Below are 24,798 nucleotides of genomic sequence, written 5' to 3'. Positions count from 1 at the left end.
ACAGTAAAACACCAGAAATATGGGGGGGTAAGAAGAGAAATATATATTTGATTACCCAGGGAGCTGAGTGTATATGAAGATCCATATTTGAAAAGAAAAGTCCAATAATGGCACAAAGATCTGAACAACACCATACATCCCGTGGTATTCACTGTCGTCATGTAACAAAAAAGCTCAGCTCCAGAGGCATCCCCACCCCCCTGGTCGGTCGGAATAATCAGCCTTTTCCGGTATTGATTGCAGCATGTACAAAGTCCTCGCAGCGGCTAATTCCGTCGGATAATACATCAGCCAAAACTCCAATTACGTCAAATGCCTCCTGCAGATCAGTAGCAGAGTTCATTTCCTCTAGCCATGTTAGCAACTCTTTCGAGAACCCCACCATTCCTTTTACGTTGTTAAGTCGCTCTTTCATCACCACCTCCCAACCTTCCAGGTTTTGGGTCTCGCTTTCCTCACCCGTTGCAGTGGCAGATGTAGATGTAGATGTAGATGTAGATGTTCCTTCTTTTGGGCAGGACGCAATATTTGGCGATTTTTTTACTTTGAAGAAATGTTGCAGTTGCTGAATCAGGCCAGTGTAGACTAGCATTGGCTTAATGGTAGCCAATAAATCATTGGCTTCTTCTGCCTCCGTGTTTGGGCTATTACTTCCTGATTCCATTTTAGATGTTGAACTGGCTGATGAGCGATTGGTTGACCTGCTATGAGTATGCTGCATGTACGCATGGAATATCCCACGCTGTAGGAATGCACGGCGATGCAGCAACCATGATTCATAAGACTCCGAAAGAAGCGAGTTCACCATCATAAACTGAACAGTTTCCTCAGTAGCAGCTGAAGGTTGTGATCCTGGAGAGAATGGTCGCAAGTCTCCAATGGACGAGGACAAATAGATTGAAACAGATTTAGCCATTGTAATACGTTGAGATGGGCTCCCTTGATCCAGTAGGTGACGAGCCATTTGAAGCATAAAAGGAAGGAACTTGGAATTGCTTTCTCTGCCACCACCCCTGCTTTCAGCACTGAATGATGCTCCAGTGGCAAATCGAGCCAACATCTACAGAACAAAAAAATAAAAACAGAAAACGTAAATCATAATAAGGGAGAAGCTAATTCAGGAAAGGAAAAGTTTCCAAGTGAACTAAGAAACAATTCACAACTGACAACAGGCAAGAACCATACCAGAACAATATCATAGGTCAAGAGCCGAAGTCGGTTTCCATCAGCACGACCAAGAGCATTTAGGTTATCCCAATGCTGGTCAACATAACGCATATACTGTGCTGACGGAACAGACGGACCTCTCACAGGGAACAAGGAATTGCAGAGGGATTCGTTGTTCCTGAGTGTTGCTCCTTCCCATTCTTTCTTTGGGATTTTCAAACCAGCATCTGTCCTTTTGGCCTCTTGATGGCACTGATAATGGATAATATTGAAGTAACTCACGGTCGTATAAACACACTCCCCACGACTACTTCCTGAAATCCCAACGCCCAGGTTAACTCTCTTGCTGTATGAATAGACGCCCAGCAGGTCAGTAGGCCTCAAGCTATAGCCCTCTCTGCACACCATGCATGCCAACCCATCTTCCTCTTCCTTTACATCTTCCAAACCTTCAAGAGCTGGTCTAGAGACAACGATTCGTTCACCACCATCTGAAGCCACCAGTTCCATTCCAAGTACCTGCATCATCCCCAAAAATGAATTGTCTTCACTGATAGTTTTAAAATCAGAAACCACGAAATATATACATAGATATATATATGAAAAATTCATAGGGAACATGCAAAAAATAATATATATGCTATCTAAAGTAAGCAAAACAAGAAAATGGCAAAAGTACAGAAACAAAGAACAAAATCATGAAATCGGAAAACCTTAATAGTTATTCTTATTGTACATCAATCCTATCGAACCACACTTTCAAACAATGCAAAGCCAGCAAATTTTATGTTGCATAAACTTCCCACTCACAAATATGTTCCCATTCCATATTTTCTATCTTCAAGACATGTTTATGACGAGGAATGTGTTCAAGAAATTTGCACCCTATGACAGTTGAAAATTCTACTGCAAAAAGAAACGGAGCTTTAATTCAAATTCTAGTGCCAAAAGGAAATTCATTTTCAAATTGATTTGAATAAATGATAAAAATCTCTAGGAGAACAAAATAATAAGTTAAACAAATACTGTATGAAAATACAATTATAAGCAAACGCATTAGAAAATATTAGATCAACAGTTCTTAAATCATGGAGTACAATGAGACAGCACCTGTAGCATATGTTCTCTGTTCTTCAAAGCAAGCCGCCTCATTTCATCCTTTGTGGCATGCCTTAACATTCGCACTTTATCCTCCAAGAATCCATCTCCATTTCCCTCCTTTTTAGAGAGAGTATCTAACAAGTTTTCAGCCCTTGCCCCAATCTCATTTTCTCCCGGAACTCTTTCCAGAGCATGAAGCACAGGTAAGATCCTTCCTTCATCAATACACCTCTGTGTAGCCAAATGCCCCATTGACAAACCCCTTAGCATAGACAATATAAGTGGAATGGAAGGACGTTTCAAGGAAAATGCCCATTCCATACTAGATCTGAAGCTGGCCTGTCCTGCAACAGCAAAACTATCTCTCAGATGCTTAACTGCAAGGCCAGTAATGCCCTTTTCCAAAATAATATCCTTCAGCCTCTCCCCACAGGAACTTGTCTTCAGTGACTCTGAGACTCTAACGAAATTTTCCACAGTAAATCTCTGCTTGGCAGCTTGCTCAGAGATACTCTTATCCTCTGGATTGTCCTCGTGCTGTTTTTGCAATCGATCAAATTCATCCCAATCATTCAAGTATGGAGTGAAATGTTGGATGAGTGCATCCATAGCAGCAGGTTCACCATAGGTCAAGTAAGGCAAGATTCTAGCAACCATTTCAGTGTTCCTCTGCTGTTTGTTTGATTTCTTATAACCAAAAGGATGAGATAATCTCTCCAGGAACATGAGAACAATTTTTTTGGCCTGTTCGCCAGTACCAGTTTGTTCACTGGTGATGGTAAGAGCACTTTGTCCAATGCTAATACTTTCACTTTCATTCGCTTCAATTGTTAGACTCTCCACAATCAAAAGAATGCCTTCAGCTGACTCCATGGCATCCACAGAAAAGGCACGTCTTGCTGTTTCTAGAAGTAATCCGAGAGCTCCAAGCCTTAATAAAGCACGCCTGTTCTCTCTTATTTTGCAACAATGCATAAGAAGATTAAGAACTGCAACCAACTGCTCTTGGTTTGACTTGAAATTATCCCATATGCGCTGGTTCAAATAAGTTACGGTCAGACCATGAAAAATGGTTTGATTGACTTTAAATCAAAAAGGGAGTGACAGCTTAACTCTAATTATCCCAAATCTGGAAACTTATTGAATGGAAATCCATACAACTGAATATAGAAGTAGACATACAAATGAACGAAGCAAGGAAGTCGACTTCGAATATACCACTACATTGCAGCGTAGAATCTAGTAAATGGAATTTGAAACTGATTTTTTCATTTTCTTGAGAGAAATGAAACAAATAATTTTGCTTGCACAACTAATATGCTAATTAGCAGCACATTTTAATTACCAGTGAACATTGAAATATAACATTTCTCACCCAAATAATATTGAAACCCACTCGTGGGGCTTGGTGCAAATTTTCAAGCCCACAAGCAAAGTGAGTACTGAAGTATCTTAAATTTGACATTAGTTGTAACTGAACCCAAGAGCTAGTATTATTAATTTATAATTCTTAACATTTTCCCTCACTGGACATAGAAACTAATACAAGGCCAGCAAGTGGTTATTAATATGGAATGATATTCCTGTTTAAACACAAGACCTCTTGCTTAGTACCATGTTCAATCACCATTGAGCCCAAAAGCTTAAGCCGGGTGAATTGCAGTAAATTTAATTATCAAAATCATATTCTTAAACTTCCTTGAAAAAACATGTTTTTTTCTGTAGAAGTTTTCAAATACTATACTTCCAAAGGAAATTACAGAAAGACATTCCAACTAGAAGGGAGATAATTTATACCAAAAAAAAAAAAAAAAAACTTCACGACGAACTGAGAACTTTTTGTAACCACTTACTATGCAAGGCCTATGTGGTTGGTAAACTAAAAGTGCATGTATAGAGAACCAAGATAATTTCAAATGAAACTACAAAAATGCCGGTTTATGTCATGGCAGTCATGAAAGAGTGAAATACAAGAATTGGGAGGGGAAAAGCAAAGAAAAAAGAATATTAAGGTATAAACTAAAATTTAATCAGTAAGTTTAGGTTCAATGGGTTGAAATAGAAGTACTAAATCAGTAAGAACGCTTACCAGGAAATCGTACATTTAAAAACTAATTAGGTACTTTTCGACACTTGTTCCATTTTAGTACTCGGTGTATTATTTTATTTCAGCTATTGAACTTTCAAGAATTTTATTTTAATATTCCAAGCAAAAGACTAATTTGATCCCTTGTAGTTAATTTTATGGCAAACGTTTGACCAAAATCTTGATCTACCTTGAAACTTGCACCGACTATATCTACCTTCAAATACTTGTTCGCATATACTCACCAAGTAAATAACTCTTTTTCTAAAAAAAAAAGAAAAGAAGGGTTGGACCAGGTTTTTACTAGATGTTTTATGAAAAATTAAGAAAACTGAAATATTATATTATATGTGATTTACGGACTAAAATAGAATGTGAAAATACAGAACTACAGTAAATATATTTTTAAAACAATCATCGCTCCACCATTTTGTGATAAAACTAGAAGACTCAATAAAGAAGGTATGAAGACAAAATAAAGAGATGATTAAAGGTCTGCTGCACACACCTGGATCATGCCCAACAAAATTTCCAGTCCTCCACACTCACGAACTGCACCTGCTATTGCAAATTCCAACTCTGGATCTTGCGATTCCTCTCTGTCCTCCTCCAATTCCTTAATCATAGGTTCCGTTGCTTCACCATCTAGCCCCTGGATATAATATCCACCCCCAAGAAAATTAGAGGTATTACTAGGGAACTCACCGACAAATTTCTCTAACCAATATTTATTGAACTCTTCAACATGAAACTCAAATATAAGGATCCCATCGCAAGGAGATAAGAAACATGGGGTGGTAAACATCATCCGACAAAGACTGGACATGGATTATTTAAACAAACCTGAAGCCGGTAAGTCACTGTCATAGGAGAAGAGTCTCTTGCAGCGGTGGCAGAAATTAATGCAGTATTAGATATGGCACTTGAAGACTGGTTAGACTTCTTCCACACTTGCTCATAGACTAGTGCTATACTCAAATCAAGAGCAATTATATTTCCAGCAACCAGCAACTCCATGCCGTAATCATCTTCAAGAAAACCAAGTAAATCCAATTGGTGACAAATTTTATTTTTGATATCACGCATTAATGGACCAATCTCAGCACTGGAGTAAGGATTCTTTGTCATGGATCCCCTGATAAATTCTTCTTGCGTGTGTGCCTTGTTTAGAACCAAGAGGTACACTGGCTCTGGTTTTGAGGGAGAGATCAAATTGCAGAGCTGCTCTAGAATAAACTGCACATAATATTTCAAAGTAAGCTGCCAATCTACGTACTACTTCAAACAGAAAAATAGATGAATTAAAAAGCGTAAGGGCATATTTCTAGAAAGTGATATCTGGATATTTTACTAGAGTATATATGGCATAAATCATAGAAGATACTAATATTTTTATTTTACTCCCGTAAGATTAAAAATTTACTAGGGAGCAAAAGTCTATGAGGGAGTGCGCCTTAATTGGTTGACTAGTTTTCAAGATTAATCATACCAAACAAGTCCGCCCTTTCCTTTCTGCTCCATGGATTTGCAAGCCACAAATGCAGGCTCGAATAAATTGCCTCTTGTTCTCATTGCTTTCCAGCAGAAGGCTATCCAAGAGATCTTTCAAAAGCTGATTACAATCACTAATCAATTTTGTCTTCTGTACTACCAAACCACGAATCACGATGAGAGCCTCAAGAACTTCAGAGAGTAGATTATCCCGCATGAATCTAGCATAAGATCAAATTATATAAGCTTAAACAGAAGTAGTCTAAAAAGAAGATGCTTAAGGAAAGAAGTTACCTTGATCTAATGTTAGGGATCTCTAGAAATTTCCCAAGGAGCTCTATGAGCTTGTGAAGAATAAATCCCTGGGAAATATCAATGTGAAGGCTTCTCTCCAGAGACTCAACATTGCTTACTTCTTGGGAAATTAATTGGCAAATTGTACGTAAGCAACCTCTTACAGTCAAAAACAAGCGTGCGTCTTCTGAATCTACCATCTTGAAAAGTAATTCAAAGTATTCTGCAACACTCTCGCCAGCAGAAAGAGTTGCTGGCAACAGAGACACCAGTAAATCCAAAAGTCGAAATCGTCTTGATGAACTTTGAGCACAAAGCAAACTAATCAGCATACACATCTCTGATCTTATAGACTGGGAACAGGCACATAGCACAAGTTCTGTAACCCATGACCCTAGCTCAAAAGCTGACAGGTCACTTTTAGCATTTCTACATACAAACCGCTTCCACTTAAGAGCATACTTCAGGCACAAATAATCGCCTTTTTGTGTCCGATGTCTTTGAACTGTACCTTTGAACACCTGAGACACTTTGTACTGCCTTCTAACAAAGTCAAGATATGATGCTCCCTTTTCCCACTCTGCATAACTCAGCAATTGAATATCCTGAGTCCTATGAGAAGAATCCCAATTATGTTCAAGTGATTCAGAAGCAGACTTACTCCCGCTAACAGGTCCACTAGAAGATCCAGATATCTTTTTAGAATTTTCATCCTTATTTTGTGAAACAGATGTCAATTTTGCCATCCTTTGCTCCTTGTCTACAGTATCAGATTTAGGAGGAGTACAGGCTTGAGATATGATCCTCAGACATGGAAGAATGATGTGCTCAGCAATTGCTGGATGTTTGGCACCTGACTTAATGGATGAAAATAACAGCTGGAAAACAACTCGCAATCTAGCTTCCCAGAATTCATCAGCCAAAGAACAGACTTCAGAGAGCAGTGATAACTCCTCCCGAGTTGCCAATGCAATGTCCATAGAACGATGGTGTTCAAGGCAGTACATGACTTTCTTTTGGATTAGGTCGTTCAGCCCACTCACTGCATTTACATCACTCTCAGAGAAAGAACAAAGAACAGCCCTAGCTTGTATTCGAGCTGTTTTGGGCCCTTGATGAATATTATTCTCAAACAGCTCAGATAGTATACCCAGGTTAACAAGTTGCTTCTTTGAACTCCGATGCTTTGATAACACCTGCAATATCTCAAGACATTGAGTGACAAATGTAGTCGCACAACCATAGCAGTTATTAGGAGATCTAGAAATCACAAATCTTGAAGCTGGAAACCCATCATCAGTATGTTTCTGGTGCAAATACGTCATTAAAGCCCGACGAAGACCTTGAAGTGTCTGGACACTTTTACTGACAGAATCAAAGGCTGCTTTGCATTTTTCACCATATAAAACCCCAAGGAGAGCAATTTTACGGTTAATCTTGCATGATGGTCCTGGAAGTGAGACCATCATTTGCTGAACAGAATCCTTCTGTTGCGAGTCCATTTCATTCTCACCAATGCTTGAAACAATTTTTAGCAGGGGTTTCTTGTAGCCTAAGAGCTGCTGATATCTCCTGTGAGCATTTTCTGATTCAGATTCTATTGCAGCAAGACCTCTCTTCATATCTTCGTCGTTCTCCATATTATCAAATGTAAAACTTGGTTTTGCCATAAAATTAAATTCAAATCTTCCATACTTGCTGTATCCACACTCGTTGCATAAAAATGAGTCAAGGTTCTCATAATTTATGTTCCGGCATTGCCTACATTGATACGCATTTTCATGGCAATTGCTGCATATTCCATGCCTATCAGTGACTGGACGACTGCATCTAGGGCATTGCAAAGGTTCAAGGGATAAAGCCTGTAGATTTTCATAGAAAGAATCCAGCTCAATCATGAAATTACATGCAGTGATTGGAATGGGGAACTCTACTTTTAGTTCAGTCTGATTGAAAGCAAGATGGCAACTTTTAGCACGTTTCCACAAAGACCAATTATTTTTCAACTCCGATAAGTCGGCCACAGGTCGATTATTGTAGTACAGGTTCAAAACTTTCACAGATTTGGACTTCCGAGCATCGTGCACATTCATTATAACAGTTTGAATTATGTAACTCCCTGTACATTTGACAATGATACGGTTGTCAGTAAATTTTGTTTCAGATTTAAGACTCTCAAGTTTCATCCTGCTGTAAGGCACCTCAGGAGAACTGCAAGCGGCACAAGGTTCACTCTCTAGATAGTAACCATCAAACTCAACTAAACCACTTAAAGTATTGTACATGCGTGAATTTGGATGATTAGCTAACAGCTCATTTTGAGAGTGAAGTGTTTGATAAATTGATCGAATTACATCAGAGGTCAAGCATCTGTCCAGAAGTTCAGAACTCTGTTGCTTAGAAACAACATCAGGAACTTTTCCCAGCAACCATGTGACCAGTTCTGTATATTCAGCAATGTTCAGACCATACATAGGAAGAGTTTTAACCTTTTGCAAGAGAGCCATCAATAGAGTTTCTTTAAATGTCTGCTTTCCATGATGCCAAACACCACAAACAACACCTTTGGCCTCTGCCCGGATAGAGCTTGAATTCCATTCAAGAAGAAAGCAATCAATGAAATGGCTCAAGACATTGTTATCCTTTTCGACAAAGATATTCACCATGGCCTCCATATCCAAATAGGATTTCTCCAACGCAGAATCATTTCCATCTTCACCTTTTCTTTTCTTTCTTGAATCCACCGTTTGTGTACCTGATTTATTTGTACTTGTCCCAGTATCTCCTGCTTCAGATTTTTGTACAGAATGGCCAATATCCTTTCCAGTATAAAAGGCGAGATTCAAAAGTTTGAGAGTCTGAATAACAGACTCTTCTCCAAAATAGAAAACACCATTCAGCAAAAATGGCAGTACATCTCCATGTCGTAAACAGTATTTCTGCCAATTTCGAGGCCTTGCAGCAGCTACTTCAGCCATGGTTGTTAGGCATTTCACTATCTTTACGCTTCTCTCATATGACATTGGAATTTGAAAACCACCAACCTTGTTTATGTATTTGAAAAGTTTCTTTTCTTCAGTTGAAAACTGCCAAGAGTCTCGAATACTGTAATAGTGACTTTTGCTGCCGCAAATGTGGAGGAAAAGCCTTCTCGCATATCTTCTAACAAAGCTAGTATTGGGGTTGTTAATATAACTGCAAAGAACATCTTGATAGACATCCAACTTCAAATCCTTGCTGCTATAAATCTTAAAAGCCTTCTCCTTCTCCAATGTCTTGTCATATTTTTCTGGTCGAACCAACGTATAAACAAGACGAAAAGCATTTTCTAACAAGAGCCTGTGATAGTCAACAAAAAGATCTGTCCGGTGTGCTTTCGCATAAGAATCTGAAAAGAATGGAGAAAAATTGCCAGCAGGGAGATCCTTACGAACTGTTAGCAGAGCTCCACATCCAGAACCATTAGTAAAACCATGTCCACTGTCATAATCAATTGAGGATGACTTGAAGACATGAACTAGCTGCTGCAGCACATCCATAAGATAATTTACAAAAGATTGTTGCCTAATAGAACCACAAGCACGAAGTAGTTGTGAAGTAAAGTCATTTTTTCCTTGATCATCCACTGAAGATTGTGCAGTCACTGAAGTAGATGGTGCAACCTGGGTTGAACTCTTGTCATGCGTATCTGCAGTAGTACTAGGCTTGGCACCTGGACCATCACTACCAGGCTGGTGCCAGTTTCTTAGCATCAGGGTGAAGAACATGAAAACAAGGATTGCAACTTCCCCAAAAGAAGTACGGGTTTTTGCTTCAAAGGGTTTGTTGAGATTAATCTCATCCAAAAACCATTTAATTAGTCTTTCCAAGTCCAAGTTTTCAGATTTCAAGCTGTTCATAAAAGGTCCGCCCATAGTGGAGGATAACCTGTAGAAAAGCTGCATAATAGGAACAGCCTGAACACCTGATGTTGTCTCCATCCATCCTTTTAACTGTTCGAGGAGCTCAGAGAGAAGCAAGGAATTAACAGTTTGTTTAGAAGCTGATATTGAAACTGGATCAGTCATTGAGGCAGAAAAATCCCCAGAATCAGCTGGCCCCAAAACATGAATTGATGACACCGGATTCTTCACGCTAATATCTGATCTTAATGATGTTAAGCTTGAATCATTGATATCTTCTGTGGAAAAGTGATATTCATTTCCATCTCCTAACGATTCCACTTCAATTGGGATGGCAGTCATAGGATGATCTCTAGAATGTGGTGAAGGAAGCCTGTCTGCATCAAGTACCTCATAACATGATTCGCATAAATCAAAATCAGGGCAAATTGTACAATGCCATCGTCGCCTCAGTATAGGAACTGTAGAGCAACCATCACAACAATATTGAACAGAAGAAGTGATAGAATCTTCTTCAATCATGACCTGTGGATGGGTACCAGTTGTTTCAGTGGATATAGGCGCAGACAATGGAATATCAGCACCATCATCAGTAGCTAACATTGTTTGCTTTGGAAATGGGACCTGTAGCAATCTTGAAGATATAGCCAGGCTGAAAAGAAAAGGGAAGGATAGAATCTTAAGTAAATACCTTGGAATAAAACTTCAGAATAAGAATAAAATTGAAGAAACAAAACCTGCTTGAAGTCTGAACAGCCTCACTAGAGGAAAACAGAAGTTTCTTAAATAGCACAACAGCAGGTGCAACAGAGTGTCTGCCAGTGTCTGGACCATGCAATGCCAGGCACTCAGCATAACAATAAATAAGTTCAACAGAGGAAATAACAATGTTGTTCAAAGTCTGAGTGTTGGGCTGCTCCAAGTCCAAAATTCCCCATAGGATTTGCATGAGTCCATCCACCACTTGAGAACCTACATTAGTAATTCTAATTATAAGGCGACCATAAAAAATATACACGACAAACTTTCTACTTGCTTTTCTAATCGAGGGCCGACAGAACAATTTAACAACGCACATAAATTGTCCATCTACTTTACAATATTTTCAAAGGAAAATGCAGTGGAGCCACCATGTTTGAAGAAGGACAATAATTTAAAGTCCGGGAAAAGACATGATGCTGGTTGAACATGGTTGGCAGTATGGAGCAAAGAATTGCAGCATCATGATACAACTGATCAGTTAACCCCTTTCTTGGATATAAATTTGAGGCTAAACTGGCATCCATCAGCTCAACCCAACAGGCAAGACAAACTAAAATGTGTGATAACAAAATAAAGACCATTCCAATAGAATCTAGACACATTTGAACATTCAAAAAATAATGCCAGTTTATATATTGAAACTATAGATTCACCATAAGATGGATAAGTAGGCAAAAATCAGAGGATAATACAGAAAATGATATCGATAACTGCCATGGTATTATATGCTCTTACACAACAATAAGAATAGTAGAGTTTCTTGACTGATTTATCACAAAGCAAAGTGACCAAAGAGTATACACCAAGAAGGCTTTATTTTGGGTTATCTGGAAAGAGAGAAATCAAAGGTTTTTTTTTTTTTTTTTTTTTTTTACAAAGAGCAAACCTTTGAAGTGTTCAAATCTTTGTATTTATTATTCAATTTCTTGTAAATTGTCAAATGTCTTTGCTTTATATGGCTACGCTTCCATTTCTTCTAATTGGGAAAACCTTTTGTAATCATCATGAATTATTCGTCCATTTTACACGTTACATACACCAATGAAATTGTCTTTCATAAGAAAAACAAAGCAAGGAGACCTATAATAAAGTGAACAAAATCACTCCCATCCAAGGGTTTTGTTTTAGTTTGATTTGAAGTAGATAATAATAATCTAGACTGTAATCCATCTCACTTCACAGCCCACTTTGGCTGACCATTGACATGAAATGTTAAAAAAAAAGTTCCTAGACCTCAAATTTTCACGATAGAGTTTAGATTATCAAAAAATTTGAGCCAAAAAATAAAGTATAAATACCGTTTCTTTCCAGAAAACAAGCCAAATTAGATCTACGATGCAGGGCAATCTTAGAAACTGCATGCATTTGTGATGTAAATTCTTCAATAATCCATCCTGCTGCAGCATCTCCAACTCCAAGCCTAGAGGAAAGCAGTGATGCTGATTTCACCACACCAGTCAGACGCATGGTGTCCTTCACCTGATTATGAGGGGAAAAATTTTAAGTTCAAAATAATTTATCTCAATACAAGTAAAATTTCCATTTAAACTATTACTTGGTAGTATATCTCTTTTTTTGGGAAGATAGCTTGCAGGACACGACAAGCAGCAGACTGCAACAAGGGCTCCCGATCACTTTCATATATTGTTTCTAATAATTGCTTGCACTTCAGTTTATCCAGCTCCTGATTCACATCATCAAGTTTTGGGCATCCTTGTGATCTACGAAGCAAATAATAACTAGACAAGACCTTCAGACCATCTGCTAACACCTGCTGTTGAATAGGAGCACATTGAATGGATCGCCTCTTTTTTCCAGATTTGGCAACCAAGGAATTGGAACCAAGTGCACGTGCCTCCATGTCCAGAATAGCATCCAATTTTTCTTTCCAACCAAATTCATCTTTTGCTCGACCATACACTTCAAGAGAGTCTATCCTAGGAAGTGCAGTACCATTGAATGCTGGCCCAACAGTTATAGTAAATTCTTCATCAGCAAGGAGAGACTCAGCAACAGTAAATGGTATATCATACCATGATCGCATGCCCTCGTCTAATTTTATGACTCTCTGGAATATAGATATCTCTGAAGGTATATGGTTAGCGGACATATTACCAACATGGATGCGGAATCCAACCATAACAATATCGGGGTTGGAATTAGAGACAGTGATCTGAGTAGGGAAAGAACAGTTTATGGTTAGAGAGGGATTCAATCAGAGAGAATAATTAATTTACAAAAATCCATCCTGTTGTGTTATTATGAAGCTAAAAATACAAACCAATTTCTCGTGAACTTGACATGTTCTCACATGAGGAAATTATGTATGGTTCAGAAAAAGAATTAAAACATTTCTATAAACGTATTTCATAGACCAATGGACTAAACCACAGTAAGAGACTTTCTTTGCAATCTATCAGTAGAGTTCAAGCCTCCCAAACGTAAAATTCAAATTGAAATATCAATGCTTCCTAGACTTCCAACAATCAGGGTGAAACTAGCTTTCAAAGTACTGTTTAGTAGTTTTTAATTATTGTAAGCAAAACTAATAAGCTGACATGTTATTGTGAAGATTATCCAACTTGATGTAGGTTGGATTGTGTTGAGGTACAAACAAAGGTTATTTGAGGTGGTTAAATAGTCAACCGACTTAACCCAAAAACTCTGGTTGATTTAAGAAACCCCTTCAATCCAGCCTAGCCAACCCAGAAATGCACCTAATTATAGATGACAAAACTATACAATAAATATTATTATTAATAACTAATCAGTTAACTGACAATTTTAACCTGTGGTGAATTTTATAACATTACCAAGCATTTCAGGACCTCAATTTCATACTGATACTTCGCAATGGTCCCAAGCAAAAATACCAAAGATTACAAGTACTGTCTATTTAGCAACTACTTCACACATAAAAGGGACCAATGGATGCTATATGCTGCAAATTTGCAATCCATCTAGTCCATCCTACCTCTCTACGTTTCACTTTTATTCTATCCACATAAATCCTAGTTGGCGTTGCTAAAAGGGACCAAGGAGCAAAGGAAAAACTATCATAAGTAGGGTAAAAGAGGGCAGTGTATAACCCTGGACATCTACTTTGCGTAGGTTATCAATTAAAGGGCCATCTCATTTGTTTGCAATTGGTTAGGGTATTTCATCTCTCAGTTAATCCCTGAGCTCTTAACAATCAAGCCACCAGGAACCAACACTGTTTCTTTCTTTGCCATATTGCTCATCTGCATCATGAATCCGTTGTAAATTTTTTAGGATGTGTTGGTATCTGTAATGCAGCCAATGACAAGTTTGAAGAATTAAGGTTCTGCTTCTTGATCATTAAGGTTCCTAGGACAGACTGATTAAAATCCAGAACATCTAAGAACCAACCCAGAGAAGTTGAAATATAAATAATATAGAATGGAGCTAAACCAAGAAACAGAAATAGAAGTCATTTAATCTGAAACAATAGAGATTTTCGTCAAGAAAAAACCTTTCATAAATCCAAATTTCAAAGGAAAGCTCAAATAAAGTTGAGCCAATGGACTTTAGCTTGCATTTCAAACAGATGAGGTAACCTCCCAGGAGAAAGAAAAGTGAGCTATTTGTGTTCTGGGGAAAGGTAACTATCCAAACTCCAAGAAGATAGATGCTCAAATCCGAGAAGCCATATGACAGTGAAAAAGGAGGTGCTTCTAGGAAAGTACTGTTCGTGTTTCTAGGAAAGTAATTATCTCATCTGAAAGAAATTTCATCCCAAATGGTTATAAAAAGATAAAATAAGAAATCATAGCAACAGCAAAAACGCACAATCCTGTTCTATGTTTCGTTGATTTAGATTTAAAATAACCAAGTAGGCATTGAAATGCACACTTGTGTGCAAGGAAACAATACCTTGAAATCTGAAGAGCTGGGACTCTCGAGGAAACCATCCTCGGATGCCAAACTTTGTTTGGCTCCTTCAGAATCACCATTTCGAATAGCATCTCCTCCCAATCTCACATCTGCGGTGATGCAAACAGTCTTCTCAAAAAAATCAAGCGGGAATTCTGGATTTGCACTGGCATAAACCTTGTTATTGAGAATGCCAGAACCCAACTTCTTGATTTTTTCTGCAGTAGCGTTTGCACTAGCATCCACTCCAACTGTGGTGTGCGTGTATATTTGAAGGCTGCCATCATCATGTAGTAGAAGACAATGTATTTTATCTTTTGACAAAGGCTTATATGCAGTTATGCCAACTAATGGAAAAGAAGAACCTCCTGCATGTCTCAAGTTTTGCGCATAAATCTCATGAGCCCCCATAGATATAGCCAAAGCAGAATTTGATTTGACACTTGAAAAGCAAACAAATAACCCACTGCCAGCAAATAACTCCTTCCAACGGTATAATCCAGCAGGCCGGAGTTTTCTGTCTTGATCCTCTTCGTATATAACTGATATCTCAGATAATTTTGTTGCATCAGGGCTTAACTGACCAACCAATGTGGTGCCATCGGCATATGCAACAAATAATAATTTGTAACATGAAGAAAAGTACAGTGACAATCCCTTTGCACTCATTTCTCTGCCCTGAATGTGAATGGTCTCCTTCAAGAGTGTAGCTCCAACATTTCCCAGCACTGACAGCTCAAATCTGAATATTCTTCCATTTTCTGAAAGAACAATAAGAAACATCCTTCCCTGTGAAGCTGTGAACAGTGTAGCATCAACTACCATGTCATCTGGCAACGTGAAGTAGTGCATTGGACTAATATTATCCAGGGAAAGATCATATATTTTCACAAACTTATTTGTAACCACCATTAGTTGGACTTGAGACCCTGGAACCCATTCCATTCGTTTAATATGAGCACCTTGCAGAGCTAGTTCAATGGCAAGACGGTCGACGACTTCACCACGGTGGTTCAAAGTCAAGACTTGGAAATCTTCAAAGCCTGCCACAGCAAGATAGTTCTCTGTTGTGGGATTAAAAGCAAGGTGTACAATTTCAAAACGAACAACGTTTTTAGAAAGTGGCTTAACATTAGTCTTGTCTGCCGTCATGGGTGCAACTGTGGCCTGTTCTATTAACTGCCTAACGTCAAAAATAGACACTTTATCACCTTCACCAACAGCAAGACGACCTCTGATGCTGACACTGAGTAAAGATTTCACAAGAGATCCACTGGCTAGATGTGATTTGAGCTCCTTCGCATTTGCATATTCTGCCTTAATCTTAAGATCCAAGGACCCCCCTTTATATGCCTTTTTCAATTGCAAGAGATCAAGCCCATATGAAAGCACCTTGTCTTTACCCAGAATAATTTTCTTGTCCTTTGAAAGGTCTGGGTCCCTTTGGTTAGTAATAGAAGGCAATAAACACGAGCAAAGCTCAAGCATCCTTCCTTCAACATCCAGTTTCTCAAGTAAAACAGAAACTCCATCAAGAAGCTCCCTAGGAACAGCGGGTTTGAGGCACTTATCTGTGTCTGGAACCACATCATCTTCCAGATCAGATTCACTTTCAGGAAGTTGATCTCCCTCCTCACAGAAAGGCAGGAAGCACTGAAAGTTACTGGCACCACGTACAGGGGTACTGCCATGTCCAGTAAACTTGCGAGGCTTTAAACATTGGCAACTGCTGCCCCTAACACCCCCAGCACCACAGTCACAAAAGAAGCGACTAGACCGGGAATAAACAACACGATGACCACGATGACAAACTTTTGCACACACAGAACAACATCCCTTCGAGACGGTAAGATCACAGGTATAACAAAAGTACCAGTGTTGTTCCATGAAATTGCTGCCACTGGAAGTAAATGTGCAGACTTTTGAAGCAAGTGCCCTTTCACTGTTTGTGTCCTCATCCTCATCCTTGTCTAGACTAGCTACCTCACCATCGGAAGTTCCATCATCCTCATCTTCCTCACCAGAAGTTGCATCACATTCAAAAGATGCAGGCCCGTCTTCTTGATTGGAAGAAAGAACCAATGTCTCCGAATTCTTCCTAGGCCCCACTGACTTGGAAGAAAGAGGTCCAATTTCAGGTGCATACCTTGATAGAGGTTTGCCGGAGGGTCTCTCAAAAACATTCTTACCAGATCCACTCTCAATCAAGATCATTTCAAGAAAACTAAAGAGGTACTTCAGCCCTGGAAGCAGGCGCTCATCGCTAGCCAATTTTTCCATCAATATGAGAATCCTCTCCAAAAGTAGTTTCATTGATTTCTCCCCTCTCAATAGCTGAACAACAAAATGGAAATAGGAATTAGCAACACTGATATCAAATCGCAAAAATGCCAGGTCAAGGGATACAAGTGCAGCCTCAAAGATGTGACTCTGCAGTTGAAGTGCCAGAGGTTCTGAGGGTGATGATATGAGACAAAATACAAAATTCATGGATGATTCTCTAAGAGAAATAGAAGATCCTTTCACATTGACTCCGCTTGAATCCTTGGCCACTGAACCCAAAATCCTCTTCTCCAACCATTTCGACAGGCCATGCAAATCCATACTAAGGAATTTATTTTGTATTTCCAGTTTAAGTTTGGGGCATGGCTCTCCAGATAAGAGTTCCACAAAGAAACCAAGAACCTTCAAGTTAACTAATTCAGAGCAACAGTTGTCTAAGGAGTCCAGAAGAACCAACAAATTACCCTGTTGAGATCCATAAAACTCCCTAACCTGCTCTGGTACAACTTCAGCACCAAAATAAAATTGGAAAACGGAAGACTTTGAAACATCTTTACGGAGGTTGTCAATGATATCTGTAGCCTTAACAATTACCCATTCATGAATAGTGCTATCACTTGCCCCACTCATATTAATGTGTCTTAAGTACCCCTCAAGCTGTTTCAACAGAAACAGAACCCCATAAGCACATCCTTCCAATTCCACACTGAAACTCTGATATATACCTTCACATAGCCCATGAACTTTTTCAAAGGTTTTGTCAAATTTTATAGTCATTACTGCATCAAGAATCCCATGAGTCACCTCAGTCTCCAAAATGATATTACGTTTAACATCTACTATCCCCAGCAGCCCAGCTAAAACAGAAATAATCCTTCCTATGCTAAGGACACAAGAAAGTAGAATTCCACTGGAAGTTTCCAAATGAGAGGGAAAACCGTGAAACATCGATTCCCAAGAGGCCCTTGATAAGAACCCAAGGGCTCTTTTGTCAACTATTTCGTCCAACCTAGACATGAGCTTAAAAACAGACTCCAATACGCAAGATGTTGTCCCATAGTTCTCAAGGGCCTTGTTCTGGACACATCTATCAAATTCAGAATGTTTAAAGAGCAAGAGAGGGGAAAACTCAGAAGCATGATCATTAGTACTACTAAGAGTGGCAACAAAAGCTTTCTGATAAACTTGTAAATACATGCTCAATACAGATGACAACTCCCTGATTAAAATTGAAACTTGGTTATCAGTAATCACCGAGGAGATTAAACTTCCAGCTAAATTGGCCTGCTCAATGTCTGCAACAGCAATATCTGTCAAGAAAGAACCCACTGTAGGAATCGTATTCTTACTGCAGTATCTCAATATCCCAACGCTGAGGAAGGAAAGAATCAGAGATAGCCATGCTCCGTTTCTTAAAAAATTCCAGCCCAAAGCTTTGAAGTCCTCCAAGATACTCCCACCATGCAAACGCCGAAGCAAACCAATCACAACTTGAGGAAACTTCATGCTCTCGCCAATAATATCACTATGATCTAGAAGTAAATAACTGAAGTAGAAGAAGCATGTGGTATTAGAAATGTCCAGAGTCTCTGGGTCGCTCCATAACGAGCCTCCATGTGACAAAGCATTCCCATAAGGAAAATCCCAACAGAGAACAAAAATATATCTTTCAATGATCAGGTCTTCAATCGTAACAGCTTGTTTACCATTCCAGAACCCCAAAATCCATGAGAATGTAGAAAAGATCTCACCGGGATTGAACCACGGACATTCGATTGTCAAATCATGCTGCCGTAGTGAAGCAGGAAATGAAGAAATATCAATCAACTGGTTGATCAAACCATTAAAGAAGGGCTCCGATTCCATGGATGAACCAATTATATTCTTAGCAACATTTGCTCCCCAAGATGATAAATGATCATTCACTGTGTAAGGCAAACTAGAGGAAAATGCAGGAGCATCCCTCAACTTAGATCGAAAATCAAAAAGCAACGAAGAGGAACATGTATGAGGGTGAAAAATAACATAGCGAAGTACTATAATCAACCTTGAAACTAATAAACCCCACATTGACAATTCTGAACTGTTAGAAAATGTGGACGGAGCATCAATCGTCCTAATGGAAGAAAAAATTAAGCTCGAAATTTCTCTTTTTTCTTCTTCAGAAGATAAGTGAAATGCCACAAGAAGAATTTCAATATGAAAGACAGAGGGAAGAGTCCCAATAAATTCCTGGAGGCTAGAATTACTTAAGGAAATAGTTTTGGCCTTCTCAGCGATAAATTCCACAAATTGCCTGTATATTTGGGTCCTCAATTGTGTCCCAGCAGCACCAGTTCTACAGAAAAGGGTGTTCGCCAGTAAGCTTAGGGTCTGATCATTGTAAACAACGTTTCCATTTTCAGCATTCAAAATTTTCTTCACAAGGTACTCTTCAAGATAATCTGGCAATACATGACGTGTGAGAAGACCATGCAACAACCTGTAACAAATTTCATGGATGTGGCCAGATTTCTTCTCATCATGTGCAGGTACACAACTAGCAGAAGATCGGTCATCCGAACAGAATCCCTCACAGTTAAGTAAGGAAATCAATATATCAATATGATTCTGATCAAGTTTATTGCAACCATCATCAAAAACAGATGCACTCCATTCAGGAGAAAAGATGCATTGCTTGATAAAGCTCAGTAGTTCTTTAGCAGCTTGGAGAAGCAGATTGCAAAAGCTAGAGGTAGAATTGACAGCAAGATGATGTAAATCATATCCATCTACAGATCCAACAGAGCGGCCACTCTCAGAGAAGAGGTCCCCAAACAGTGCTTCATCTTCATGACAAACAGAAGTTTCTTGTTCAACCGTGCTACTGCTCTTCATGCAACTGGATAACGATCGCTCTATTTTTGGTCTTAATCTCACTCCTTCAGAATAAAGAAAGAAGAGGAGATGCATCAAATCATCCATCCATTGTTTTGACGGAGGGAATATCATTCTCAAAATTTCTTCTACTGTATAATTCTTTTGCAAAGGAACAATCTCCAAACGAGCATGGCATTCAGGTATTTCCACTGATAAATCAGCAAGAGTGCTCGTGTGATGCATTTCAAGATCGTTAAAACTGAAAGCGTGATATTTATGCCCCTTAAGATCTTGTATGAGTTTAATTATGACCATAACACTCCGAGGAAAGTAAACCAGGGGAGGCTTCAGGTTTGCAATAGATGCATCATGCCGCCAAACAGAGGAACTCAGATTATCCAATATGGAAGCCACTATACATGTTTGGATGTTCACACAAACATAGCTGTTGCGAAATACAACCTTCACTAGCTCCAAATATTCTTCCAGGAGTAACAAAATGGTGTTCTCAAAACTACCATCGACTATAGCATGACTATTTGCAAACTCAAAACATAGTCCAAACAAGCAAGGCAATGAGTTGGCAAACAGTGCAAATGCCTGCATCAGTTTAGCATCATATTCAATACACGGAAATTTCTTTGAGAGTTCCGTAAGAAGCTTTAATATCCTCAAACTACATGAAAGTCTCTTCCGAAAACTTCCTGTCTTCTCATCAAGCACATCTGGGAGTATTACCAGTTCTTTACAGATCAAAATCAAACGTTGGATGCATGCCAAATGCGTGATTGCCCAATGTTGGCAAAAGAGAATCAACTTGTTTGTGTCTTCAAGGAATGTCGGCTCACTGAATCCAGATTCAGTGGTCAGCTGATCAGCTTGCACGCATTCAGCAGCTATTGTCATTAAAAGCCTTCCTACCTGCTTTTCTTCTCTGGAGCAACAGACTCCTTCTAAAACAATACAAGAAAAACAAACTTTGAGGAAAAACTAATATTAATGCATAAGGCATGTTCAAATTAAGTCATTTAAATTTAACAGATACCTGCAAATCCACATTCAATGTGATTATCGAACTCTATAGAAACATCACAGTCTGCACCAGTAAATTTCAACAACTCTATAAGATCTTTCTTGGCGCAAAGCTGTGCACAGTCAGATACTTTATCCATCCCATCAACCAAAATTGTCTCCATAATCAGTAACATATTATTCTGCAGAAGATGCCAAAGGGTAGTTTATATAATACAAAAACAATGTATATACATGAAAGTTGAAATAGAAAAAGAATGGAAACATAAAAAACAAACACTCAAAATAAGAAATTTTCTTGCTGGTAATATAAATCTTAAAATTAATGCACAAGAATGAATATGAAGTAAACTTCCATAAATCAAGATGGTTAATATCAAAATGAGGGTTAATACTTGTGCACAATGTCATGAAAATATCAACAAAATGTTGATTGTGATAGAAACAAAATTGTTACTAGAAAAATAAAATAAAAGAAACAATAATGTTTAACTATTACTACATCATCTCAAACTTCATACCTCTACATCATCTCAAACTTGACACCATCTTTCTGTATTCAAGTCTCAAGCTCATTGCCAAGGTACATCAACCAACTTTTTTAAAGTAAGATTAGCACATATCTAAACCTCAAAAAATAGCTATTAAAATACTTTTTCCAGCATTTTTCTCTATTACATAATATTTTTTCCTCTCATTTTTTTTCCCTTTCTTTACATCTATATTGTCTCGCTCTCTTTATTTTCATATTCCCCTCTTTCTCTCATTCTTTTGTAAAATTTGTTTTTTAACTTCTGTAATTTTATAATGATATAATTCTATATTCATGGATGGTTTTAGTGTTAAAAATATAACACTTTATAGCTAAATAAAGCAACTTTTAACACTTCCATTAATTAAATCAAACCATTTGTATCAACTTCCACCGTTCAAATGCTTCTACTCAAAATAAACTCCAACGTCCACATTGCTTAGAAATCCTTGGAATTATAAACTACAAGCAAAAATAAAAAAATAAAAAAAATAACAGCTTCTGTTTTCAATCCACGTACAGATGGTTTTTTCCTTCCATACCCCCTAGAAAGGCCAGCTGAATGAGAAAATAATATAGCATATTCTACGAAAAACAGAAAGTTTTATTAAGACAATTAGGAATTGTATGATAAAAACGTTACTTTCTACCTTATCAGCAAAAAGGAATCTTTACATAATTTCGTAACTAATAACTTGCTTTTTAAGTTTCTCATGCCAATGAGGTTAGTGCGTTTGCATGTTAAGAAGAAGAAAAAAAGTGGTGGTAATTATGAATAGTAAATTTCGCTATTGTACTTTGAACACTGTGCCTATGTAATACAAACGCATTTCAAAATAAGAAAATATCTGAAACTTCAAAAGCTTTAATTCTATCCCTAAACTTTGTCCTTTTTAGTCCTTGTTGTCAACACCAGCTGACAAATGCTAACGTGACAATCCAACAAGATAAAATTTTCACGAGGTAGTAAACAGGCAGTGAGTTTGATGCGATTGCACTTGGTCTTAATTTTAACCCATCAAACCGAATCGTCTAACCCAACGACCAATTCTTGTATATAACCATTCTTTTGTAATAGTCCAACCACATGTCAAATCAGACCACCTTCTCCAAAATTTATCTAACAGAGTGACACAAACACTTCGTCAACTAGTATTACTGATAGGGACTCGGAATAAGCATAATTTAAATCTCGGTATGTACTATTTGAAGTCCAAGACTAAGTAGACACAATAACAAAAACAAATTTTATAATTTGACTTAATAATATAATAAATATCAAGTTTCAACAAGAGTAATAAATATAACATTCAGGGGAACATTTAATATCCCGACTCAGTCAAACGTGAGAATACATAACAAATACTCAGCCAATAGGACATGAAAAGAAAATTTGACACACAAGAAGTGCAATAAAAGAAGATGAATTAAGTGATATAAAGTAAATAACGAATACAGAAGGCCAAAAATAAGAAGCAAATTCGACTTGAGAATACATAAAAGCACAAACAAATCATGGCTCGAGATGTACTTCCATAGAGGGAGACAGGTATCCTACAGAACTCATGTGAGGTGAGTAAAAGAAAGCAATGATGAACCCATCCCTCCCACATAATTTAGACACTACCAAGAAGCAACAAACCTGAATACTGAAGTCATCGCACATAAACTCTGATTTCTCCAAGTAACAGAAAACCAACTCGAGTGACTTTTTAATAACCGCAACAACTATAGCTTCAGCTTGATCCACTGTCGAGGCAAATGCATCAAAGACAACATGCATCAGTTGAATACCATATCACCAACCGAAATCCATTTCCCGCGAAAATAAAGAAATATTCAAGAAGATAAAGTCCGAGAGTCAAGAAACAAAGCCGCAATTTATTTTTAAAAAATTTGAAACTCAAATAGCAGCAAATTGCTTACACAATTTACGCATTCATAATTTTAGTATTTTTACAAAAAAAAGAAATGGTTGAGTTAGAAGCACTTAAATTCTATTCGAATTGAGTTTCCAATCCTAAAAGGATCGAGATATTCAAGACATTACGTTTAATAAAATTGCACGAGTAATCCAAATTTTAAAAAATGAAAAGAAAAAAGAAAAAAAAAAACGCGTCTACAAGAAAACAGATACAGAAAAACACATTTCTCAATCGAAAAAAGCTCGGGAGTGAAGCAAAGCGTACCGGTCAGGGCTCGAGAAGCAGAAGCAATTGCATGAGCAATTGAACAAACAGCTTGGATCTGAGAATCATTCCACGACTGAAAAGCAAGCTTCCCGTCACCAAGGTCACGAAGGCCAGCCTTGAGAATCGAATAGAATTGACGAAGGCCGAGTTTGAACGAAGAATCATCGGAGCGAAGAAGCTGAAGGAGATCGGAGGAAGAAAAAGGCTTCTTGGTATTGGCACTGCTGCTGGAATCGTCAAGGAATATAGTGTCTATGAGCTTGACGAGACTCTGCTCCGCCATGAGCAGTGGCGCCCAAAGGCCAGGACGATCAGAACTGAAAACTTGGAGAAGAAGAAGAAGAAGAAGAAAGAAGGAAGAACAGAGGAGAAAGAAGAAACGAATTTATGTGTTTTAATTATAAATAGTAATATCCCAGAGGGGTTTTGTGAGAATAAAATTTCTTTATTATTAATTTTATAAATAGCTTTTTCAATTACTCTCAATTATTAACATAAAAATAGTTAATTAAATAAAATTAGAATTTAGTTGTTATTCAGTTTTTATTTTTTAAAAATTTATTAAACACAAAAATATAATAAAGTGTACATTCAGAATAAATGCTCTGCTTTTATTTGACAGTGAGTCCTTCCCCTTTTTTTTTCTTTACCAAATTACGATAATATTATTTTTGTTTTATAATGTAACTTTAAAAAATAATATCAATTTCCAAATATTTGAAGGACTAAAATGTAATTTTTCAAAATTCGGACATAATCGAATGCAATTAAATATTGGAATTGACGACTGAGTAGATGAGTGATAGATGGCTATTAGTGGACATACATGTTTTGATCGTATACCACGAGGGAATGAAAACCCTATTATGAGCTAGTACGGGTTGATTGAACTAGAATTAAGACTCTTATTGATAAGTTCAAATGAGTTGGCTAAGTCTTGATTTCGGTATTTTTATGGTCGGTGACCTAAAAAAGAAAATTTAGGTTATTGAAGTTTTAATGTCTGCTCGAGAGCCTACAAACGAGCTGTTTATTGAGTAATTTTATATACTTAGATAACAACGAGGGCGTTACAGAGTTTGTGTGGCTATGGAGATGATATCAAATAGGTGCGAACAGTTGAGTCGTAAGAGTTGGTATCAAATAGGAAACTCTCCCAACATAATGTGGTTTATGGATGAACCGAGATGAAAGTTAATGAAC

General features: G+C 37.8%; 1 protein-coding gene across 2 annotated transcripts; it reads right to left on the bottom strand.

The window, feature by feature from the left end:
* Positions 1-18: 18 nt before the first annotated feature.
* LOC111808552 (auxin transport protein BIG-like) lies at positions 19-23,975 on the bottom strand. 2 transcript variants are annotated; one of them, XM_023694619.1, is made up of 14 exons: positions 23,593-23,975; positions 23,046-23,152; positions 20,885-21,053; positions 14,698-20,792; positions 12,359-12,976; positions 12,102-12,282; positions 10,779-11,013; positions 6,140-10,693; positions 5,844-6,066; positions 5,198-5,590; positions 4,863-5,006; positions 2,278-3,303; positions 1,186-1,686; positions 19-1,060 (listed from the first exon to the last, which is right to left on the bottom strand). In XM_023694619.1, exons 1-14 carry the CDS (start codon positions 23,876-23,878, stop codon positions 218-220), a joined length of 15,375 nt encoding a protein of 5,124 aa, XP_023550387.1. In that variant the 5' UTR covers positions 23,879-23,975; the 3' UTR covers positions 19-217. The 2 variants fall into 2 exon arrangements, with proteins under 2 accessions (XP_023550387.1, XP_023550388.1); XM_023694620.1 differs by having other exon boundaries at positions 14,698-20,789.
* Between the last annotated feature and the right edge of the window lie 823 nt (positions 23,976-24,798).

The sequence above is a fragment of the Cucurbita pepo genome, chromosome LG13, assembly GCF_002806865.2.
Source record: "Cucurbita pepo subsp. pepo cultivar mu-cu-16 chromosome LG13, ASM280686v2, whole genome shotgun sequence".
NCBI lineage: Eukaryota > Viridiplantae > Streptophyta > Magnoliopsida > Cucurbitales > Cucurbitaceae > Cucurbita > Cucurbita pepo.
Note: the sequence above shows the minus strand (reverse complement) of the source record. Positions and strands in the feature narration are given on the sequence as shown.

Coding starts and splice junctions, on each gene's coding strand:
- LOC111808552 (XM_023694619.1), bottom strand. CDS start 23,878: ATGGCGGAGCAGAGTCTCGTCAAGCTCATAGACACTATATTCCTTGAC. Junction 12,283..12,358: donor AAAAAGAGATATACTACCAA/GTAATAGTTTAA, acceptor CCTCATAATCAG/GTGAAGGACACCATGCGTCT. Junction 11,014..12,101: donor TTGTTTTCTGGAAAGAAACG/GTATTTATACTT, acceptor TTACTAATGTAG/GTTCTCAAGTGGTGGATGGA.